Source organism: Elephantulus edwardii, unplaced genomic scaffold (assembly GCF_000299155.1).
Source record: "Elephantulus edwardii isolate Elephantulus edwardi_28Jun2011 unplaced genomic scaffold, EleEdw1.0 scaffold00006, whole genome shotgun sequence".
Lineage (NCBI taxonomy): Eukaryota > Metazoa > Chordata > Mammalia > Macroscelidea > Macroscelididae > Elephantulus > Elephantulus edwardii.
The window spans coordinates 36,202,834-36,212,086 of NW_006399756.1; the positions used below are offsets into that span (position 1 = coordinate 36,202,834).

Genomic DNA, 9,253 nt, shown 5'->3' on the forward strand with positions numbered 1-9,253 from the left:
TTTCCACAGAAATTTAGGACTGAATCAATTCTAAGGTGACTTAGTTTGTTTTCATTTCTATCACCTGAGGAAGGTGTACTGATGATGAAACAATATTGACACAAAAGTTCAAAGTCTTAGGATGTATTTGATCAACTTGCCTTTGTTGTTACGTACCTTTGAGCACTTAGAACTTATAAAATCATTGGTTTCTAAACTTTCACTTGCATTGACACAAAGTGCATCAATGGATCTCTTTCCTATCCTTGTGATATGCTTTTGTTTGATTCTCTGTCTTCTATGGAATCAAAGGCGTGCCAAAGGGAAGCTTCCACCAGGCCCCACTCCTCTCCCAATTATTGGAAATATTCTACAAATAAATATGAAGGACATGAACAAATCACTTAACATGGTAAGTACAACTTGATTAATTCTATTCCAACTGTTTACAGTAAGCAAATAACAGAGTATTTTATTAAAATAAAATATAGTTGTCTTACTTTTAAAACTTTGCCATTGAGTCAGAACCAACTCGTAGTTGACCCTTCAGCAGGTTTCCAGAGACTGTAGATCACATGAGAGGAGATTGTTCCTCTTTTCCCCATGGAGCCAGGTGGATTTGAACCAAATGCCTTTGGGTTAGCGCAGCTCTTTATCCACTAGGCCACTAAAACTCCCTCATAATTAGTTAATGCTGCTAGAACAGAGATACCACAAGCAGACAACCTTAACAAACAGAAATTTATTCCCTTACCATTTAGGAGAACAGAAGTCCAAATCCAGCTTGAACTTCTGGCAGTTCTCTATCAATGTATTTTTTTCTGTTTTTGCATGATCTTCAGTAATATTTTGCTTGTATGTGATATTAATGATATTGTTTGATAATTTCCACATTCTCCTACATTATCTTTCTTGGTAATGGAGAGAGAGAGAAAAAATGAATCTCTGCCAATCAGTTGGCTATGTAGCTATCCTCCAAATTTTCAGGCATAGACTGATGAGCGCATCTAGGACTGCATTTGTTAGTTGAAACATGGCAATTGGTTTCCCATCAGTTTCTGGGGCCTTACTTTTTTGCTGATGCTTTCAATACAACTTGAACTTCTTCCTTCATGACCATTGTTGGCATTAGGGCCGACTCCTTTCCCCATACCTTTTCAATCTGTATTCTAATCACTCATAGTATTGAACAAGAATGTGGTAGCAAGATCAGAGGAAAACTCATCAACAACCAGTGTTATGCAGATAACAACAACCTCACATGCTGAAAGTGAGGAGGACTTGAAGTCCTTACTGCAGAAGATCAAAGACTATAGTCTTCTATATGGATTACGTCTCAACATCAAGAAACCAAAACTTCTCACCACTGGGCTAATAGGCAACATTGTGATAGATGGAGAAAAGATTGAAATTGTTAATGATTTCATCTTCCTTTGATCCACAATCAACACCCTTGGTACCAGCAGTCATGAGATCGGGAAACATTGTATTGAGAAAGTTCACTATGAGAGACCTCTCCAAATGGACTACCAAAAGAATAAGCACATGTATTGGGGAAAAGTGCAGGCAGAATGTTTCTTGGAGGCAAAGATGACAAGGCTTTGTCTTATATACTTACGTCATGTAGTTAGGAGAGAATATTTCTTGGAAAGAAACATCATGCTTGGAAAGGTGGAGAGTAGGCAACAGAGAAGAAGATCTTTAATGAGATGGATTGACACAGTGACTGTGATGATGCCTCAAATGTGTCAGAAATTATGAGAATGTCACAAGATAGGACAGGGTTCAAATCCATGGTTCTGTCATATTTGACTCAACAGCATTTAACAACAACAATGACAAAGAACTAAAAAACTAAAATTACTGTGGTGAAGTCAATTCCAACTCATGGTGTTTTCTATGGAGTTTCTGAAGCTGAAAATCTTTACTGGGAGAGATTACTATCTCCTAAGGTTCACCTGGTGGATTCTGACCACTTACCAGGTGAATGAACTTGGTTTTAATAAAAAGAAGAAAAACAAAACAAACCGATATTTCCAGAACTAAATATTTCCCAAGTACATGCACATTACATTAATGTCATAGAACTAAGTAAGGGCTCTGTTTTCAAAGTTTCTGTTATATTTACTGAACAATAATATCTATATTCTTTGATACTTACAGAGCAAAAAAGCCTTTTTATTTTTATATTTTATTTGCTTCTTAGAGGCAAAAATGGTGAAGCTTCATCTCATAGTTTGGTCATATTATTAGGAGGAACGAGTCCTTGGAGAAAGACCTCATGCTTGGCAAGGTGGAGGGGGAACAGAAGAGAAGACTCTCAACAACCCTCAATAATATGGATTGACACAGGAATTTTACCAAGAGATTCATTTACCAGAGATTATGAAAATGGCAAGGGATGAGGGTAGGGTTCTTATTGAAAACATACGTAGTTGAAAATACACAGATTTGTCACTGATTACATTGTTTAGTTGTGCAACTCTTCTCATTGTTCTTTTCTGAGTTATCAATGATCTTTTATGCATCACTGTAAGCATCCCATTCATTATCCGGGTCATGGAAACTTAGTCACAGGGCCGTATCTTCCTTCAAAGGAAGCTGGGAAACATCTGCAGTTATGTTGCCAGGTTCTCATGTTTTATTAACATTGGGAAATCTCTGATACCATGATGTGAAAGTAGATAAAGAGTAATGAGAGGTAATTATTAGAATATATGTGGGGGAAATGTAAGGACATCCATCCAAAAGAGTGAAAATCACATCATTTATTATAACTTCTGGAAAGAAGATAGTTGGTGTAATTATCGGGTTGAAGAAGCTGTGTTTTTTTTTTTAAGAAAAGAAGAAAAATACCTCTTTCTGTGTGAAGCAAAGCCATGCTGTAGTCCCAGGAAGCATCTGAAATGTGTAGCAGCTCCAAAGCATTAGACGCTGGACAAACTGACTGGTGTATTTACTCCTCATCCACCTACTGGTCCCCACAAACTGAGAGAATGTCTGCCACTGATCTTTTTCTTAAGAAACAGACTTACGTATGCCCTGACAGAAGATGAAATGCATGTAGCAGTTCATGAAAATTGATAGCAAAATCCAAACTGATATAACCTACCCTGGTGGTTTTATGGATGTGATCACCATGGACAAGACCAGAGGAAATTTCTGTCTGATCTATGACACCAAGGGTTAATTTGCTGTTCACCTAGGGAGGCAAAGTATAGGTTGTGCAAAGTAAGAACGATCTTTGTGGGCACCAAAGGAATCCCTCATCTGGTGAATCATGACGCTCAAAACATCCACTGCTCTATTCCTCTCATCAAGATGAATAACACTGTTCAGACTGATTTGGAGACAATGGTTCCCTGTGCACAGTGACTGGAGGTGCTAACCTGGGAAGAATTGGTGTGATCACTAGCAGAGAGAGACGTCCTGGCTCTTTTGACATGGTTCATGTGAAAATGCCAATGACAATAGTTCAATATTTTTGTTATTGGCAAAGGCAAGAAGCCATTAATTTCTCTTCCCTTGAGAAAAAGGTAGCCATCTCACCATTACTGTATAGAGAACTAAGAGACTGGCTGCAAAACAGAGCGGTGGGTGAAATAATTTCTAGGTGATGTGAATGAAGAGGACAAAACCAAAGATAATACAGCACGCTAAAAAATTGAAAAATAAGCATTGTATAGCCTTTGTCTCATAAGAGATGCTTATAGGATAACAACTTATAATAATGATAATTGCAATAACAATATAATAAATATAATTTAGATGATATGTTTTCTCATTAAGTTACTGATTATAAAAGTTGGAACATTTTCTAATGGGTAGATGACATATCAAAATGCCTCTTGAGTGCTTTAAGTATGTCTCTCACCTACTGTTTTGATTTAGACATTGCCTAGTTTTGCATCTCCTTTTATTTTCCAGCTAGCCAAAGAGTATGGGCCAGTGTTCACTGTGCATTTTGGTCCAAAACCCACTGTGATATTGCATGGATATGAAGCAATAAAGGAAGCCCTGATTGACAGAGGAGAGGAGTTTTCTGGCAGAGGAGAGTTCCCAGTGCTGCACAAAACCAGCCAGGGATTAGGTACGTGGAATGAGTGTGAGCTGGTGATTGGCAAAAGCTCCAGGTGGGCTAATGAAATGAAAACCAATAAACATTTCAAGAAGTTCATGAAACATAATTTTCAATTCTAACATTGGGAGCAGGAGTGGCATCCACTTCCTAAACAACTTGCCTCTGGAAACTCTATGAACTTTGATAAAGATCTTTTGTTCATAGGGTCACTATGAGTCATGTTCGACTTGAAGGCAATCAACAACAACAACAACATAAGCCTACGAAAAATTTTGTCTATAAAGAATCAGTAGTCTGTATTTGAAATCTATGAAAGTGTCATGTGTCCAGGAAACATTCAATGACGTGAAACAAACCCCCTAAAAATGAATTATGAATTTGTGATTAAGACATGTCCATTTGAAATTATTGTTGTTGTTGTTGTTATGTGCCTATAGTTAATTTAAATAATGAGAAAATGAAGTTATAATGAGAAAAAGAACTAAAACAGGTAAGAACAGGAAGTGGAGAGGAGAAGAAGAGGCAAGAGGAAGGGAAAAGAGAGGCAGAGGAAAGATCAAACGCTTCTATTCATCAAATGTGTAAAAAGAGTGGAAGTAACCTTGGTTTGGAGTATTTCCAGCTGTCCCTAGCAAGATTTCATTGCTTCAAAACATTGTTAGATTTCACTGTGACCCAGGCCCTTCAAGGTCTCTGAGCCTTTCTTTCTTCCTCCATAAAAAGTAAAAGCGGAAAACAAAACAAAAACATCGTTAGAAACTTGCAATTAATTGCAGTATGAAGCACAGTTATGCTCTGAAAAACAATTTATGGAAAAAACCCCACAGTAATTATGGATTGGAACTGATACTAGAAAAAGCCTTCTACTTAAGCACTTAAGCCATTTTCAATTTTGGTGTGGAAAGATTGAGTTCTCTAGTGGGTCCCTGGATTCTTAAAAGGAGCGATGAGGTCCTAATGCAGAGAAGGCTTTATCTTTTCAAGATGTTTCCTGGAAAACATTTTTACTCTGTAAGTCTGGTGTTCAACTCCCTCGTACTTAGACCATTGTTTCATGGAAACAAATCCAGGGAAGAGGTTAAGGAGATCAACTCAACTCATTATGGTTGAATCGGAACCAATTTAAACTAGCCTTCTAGTGGGCTCTCTGGAGGCTGTAAATCACATGGGAAGAGATTGCCTCTTTTTCCCATGCGGCCACAAGTGGATATAAAGTGCCAGAGAGGTAACATCTCTCGGTTAGCAGCACAACTCCGTACAGACTAGTGCCATCAGAGCCCAGTGTCTGTCTTTCAAGGACTGTGTCCCTTACCTGAGCATGATGTGGTCATGAACCTCCTTCCAATGCAGAAAATTTTCATTTTCTTTTGTGAGTTGACTTCTTTTGTTACCTCTCCTAAAGGTACTTGCAGTGCAGAAATGTCAGCCCTGAAAATTCAATCTAATTCGATGATTTAATAGCTGTGTGATCATGGACAAACATTTTACCTTAATTATCATTAGCATCCACTTCAGCAAAGACTATGCAGGAAGTTTTGTTTCACAGTTACTCCGAGGGTCAGAGGAACTAATGAATTAATTTGGTAATCTAGAAAACTACGAGCTCTAAGAGAGGAAGCAGGTGATACAGTGGGAATTTCCGACTCTAAAAAGGCTATATCCTTGATTGAGTGTCAGGATCATTTCCGGAGATGTGGACTTCTATCTAGAATCCATTTCAATGGAGGATATTTTTCTCCTTGTAGGAGTTGTGTTCAGCAATGGAGAATTATGGAAGCAAACCCGTCGCTTTTCCCTCATGGTTCTGCGGAATATGGGGATGGGAAAGAAGACCATTGAAGACCGAATTCAAGAGGAGGCCTTATGTCTGGTGGAGGCATTAAAGAAAACCAAGGGTGAGTGTCTCTTTGTGTAATTTCCACTGGTAATTCGAGTAGATGAAATGTTATAGCAAAAGAACCAAAATAGTGTGTGATGACTCCACTACAAAATACTTTACTCACATAAAAGCAGCAGGAGGGAGGTGGAATGGTTGGCTTAACAATGTTTTGAGGCATCACATGGAGACTTTAATATCCTCAACCTGTGATTTTCAGTGGCACCAAGGATTCATCTCTTTTTGCAATATTATAAGAAATAAAAGATCAAGGAAATGAGCAAATAGCATTTTTAGTAGGCCAGGGGAGGAGTGCCTCACTCCTCTGACCTCCACTAGCAGCTCCATGAACAAACAGGAGCAGCATCAAGGACCACTGGAAGCTTCCAGCAGGTTTTCAGAGGCAGTTAATTGCATGAGAGGAGATTACCTATCTTTCTTCTGCAGAACAGCTAGTGGACTTGAACTACAGGCCTTCAGGATTGTAGTACAGCTTCTTGTCACTAGGCCATCAGAGCTCCTTAACATTACAATGCTAACATACATGTAATTGCACTTTCTCTACATGCTCCCTGTAGCTCTGATTTCAGTAATTCTTCTTCTACCCCTTTTGGCTTTCTAGGCTTTATCCTTTTATCTTTTGATCTCATATGACTGGTGATTCAAAATCATGAGAGCCTTAGTGTATGGTTTGGCTGCAAGTTGAGCTACAGGGTGATCTTTGCTCTAGGTTTGAAGGTCAACTAAAGAACACAGTCTTTGAGTTCCACCAGTCTCTATGGACCAGACAATTAGGCTTTCCTTATGATTTTAAGTTTTGTTCCACATTCCAGGCTTCTTACTTCTATTCCTCTTAGAGTGGTCAGCAATGTTATCTTCTGCTCTCAGAGTTGTGAAAGCAGATATTTGCATGGACTATTCGATTTTTGGACTAATTCTATCAGTATATATTTACTTTTCTTACCTCTTCTTTGTTCCAGACAGGGAGACAACAGCGTTGTTAGGTGCTGTCAAGAACCCATTCATAGCTGACCCTCCAGTGGGTCAGAGGCTGTAGATCACAGGAGAGGAGAATGGCCATCTTTCTCCCTTGAAGCAACTGGTGGATTTGAACCACCTGCCTCTGGGTTGGCAGCACAACTCCTTACCACTAAGCCACCACGGTTCCCTGGAGAAACCAGTAATTGCCTTTTAGATGACTATTGTAAGCTTTGAAGACTCCAGTGGCTACTCACCAAAGTGGAATATACACAATTGTCTTTGTGGACTGTGTTATTCCAATTGGTTTTGATGTCGCACAAGAGTATGGTCCTTAGACCCTCCCAAACCACGAACTTATTCTTTCAGGGTATTTAATTACGCACAATTTCAAAGAGATGGAAACAACTCAAATGTCCATCAACAAATGAATGGATAGAGAAACTTTGGTGTATCCTCACAATGGTGTATAGCACAGACAGTACTGTAGAACAATAAAGAACTCATGAAACTCTACACAACATGGATGAGTCTAGAGAACACTATGCTGAGTGAAATAACTCAGCCACAAAAGGACAAACATTGTGTAAGACCACTCTTATAAAAATAGGATGGTTACAGACGGGAGAGGTTAGGGTCGGTAGGGGGAGCAGGAAAAGAATGGAGAGCTAATGAATGCTGTATTGGAATAAGTGAAGGGAAGGTCTATCTGAAATGAATGGATGACCAGACACTGCGTATCTCAATTAACAAGCCGGCACAGGACACACATTACTGGTCAAAGGCAGAGGTGGTTGTTGTGTAAGTTGGAACTGACCCATAGTTGACCCTCCAGTAGGTTTTCAGAGGCAGTCAAATCGCACAGGAAGAGATTGCTCATCCTTCTCCTGCAGAGCTGCGAATGGAGAAATATTGGTAGTCTCCTCTTGTTGCTACTTTCATCCTCAGAAACCCAATGGACGGTCACCGTAAGTCAGAACTGACATAGGGGCACTGAGTGAGCCAAAACTTTGTTACTCTTTGGCAAATAACGAAGTGTGAGTATGATTACAGGCACGGTTCTGAGTTATACTGATCATGAACCGTAGTTGCATGAATTGCATATCCTCCTCAATCTCATTGCCGCTCAGTTTGAGCCAACTCATAGCTGACCCTCCATCAGGTTTTCAGTGGCTTTAAACCACATGGGAGAAGATTATTCTTTCTCCTGGGGAGCAGCTGCTGGATTTGAACTGCCTGCCTTTGTGTCGGAAGCACAGCTTTATACTCACTATTTATCTTATCTCATTAAAGCCATCATTATTAATTTATTTTTGAGATCAGTCTTTAATTACTCAGAACTTGAAGGAGAGCTTAAAGACTATCTTGGTCAATGTTTTCCAGCTGTATCCTGAGGGGGTCTGGGGAATGATCAGGAAAAAAAAAAAGAAGACAAAACAAACCCCAAAACGTCCTCCTTTTGGTCAGAGTAGTGCTGGTTGTGTTTCTAGACAAATTTCCCTTTAAATAGAATATTGCCTCACTCATAAATGACTGAAATAAATTAATTGGAGTAACTTTGTCCATAGTGATTCTATCCTTCTCTCAGCTTTGCGGTCTGTGATCACCCACACTATTGGATTTCAATTAGTTATGTGATCGTTATACTATCGCACGCTCATTCAATGTTAACACTAAAGTGTTGAATAGAGCCTTTTTATTTACTTGAAATTTCTACCTTTTGTTCTTCATTAATTTCTCCCCTTGAGTTAAATTGTTATAGTAAACACATTGCGGAAGTTGATGTACTTATCTTATCCCCAACGACCCCCACCCCACATTGATTCAGATATCAAGACTTATGATGCCAGGCACTCACATTTAAACCCAAACCCAATCTATTGTTACTGAGTTGTTTCAGAGTCGTAGGGACCCTGTAAGAGCAGAGCTGCCCAAGCCTTAGAAGGCTGTGAGTGTTTGTGGAAGATTATCTCAACTTTCTCAGGGTGGCTGGTGAATTTGAGACTTCCATGTTTAGGTTAACAGTTGAGTACCACTGAGCTACCAGTGTTTTCTACACACACATCATAAAAGTATGAAAAGGTTTATTACTTACATGTTCAAGCTTTCTCTGGAGGCTGGGGCATGGTTTGAGCTGCTGATGTTGCAGGAGGGAGTCCCCAGGCTTTTTATGTGCTCCTTCAGATGTTGAGCTGAAGGAGAAGAGAAAAGATGAGATTTAAAAGATGCCAAAGGTCAAATTAAAAAAAAAATCATATTCTTTTGTGTGTGTGTAGATAGATAGATAGATTTAAAAAATTTATTACATTTTTAATTTATATTAATGAAGTTTTACAGAG

The 9,253-nt window shown here is 39.0% G+C and overlaps 1 protein-coding gene across 2 annotated transcripts in view; it reads left to right on the forward strand.

Annotated features, from left to right (window-relative positions):
- Positions 1 to 226: 226 nt before the first annotated feature.
- The window catches only part of LOC102858939 (cytochrome P450 2C21-like), a 36,991-nt gene continuing 27,964 nt past the window's right edge, over positions 227 to 9,253 (forward strand). For both annotated transcript variants that reach the window (XM_006880093.1, XM_006880094.1), the window contains exons 1-3: positions 227 to 391; positions 3,907 to 4,069; positions 5,806 to 5,955. In XM_006880093.1, the coding sequence (XP_006880155.1) occupies positions 227 to 391; positions 3,907 to 4,069; positions 5,806 to 5,955 (478 nt within the window). The remainder of the gene's footprint in view (positions 392 to 3,906; positions 4,070 to 5,805; positions 5,956 to 9,253) is intronic.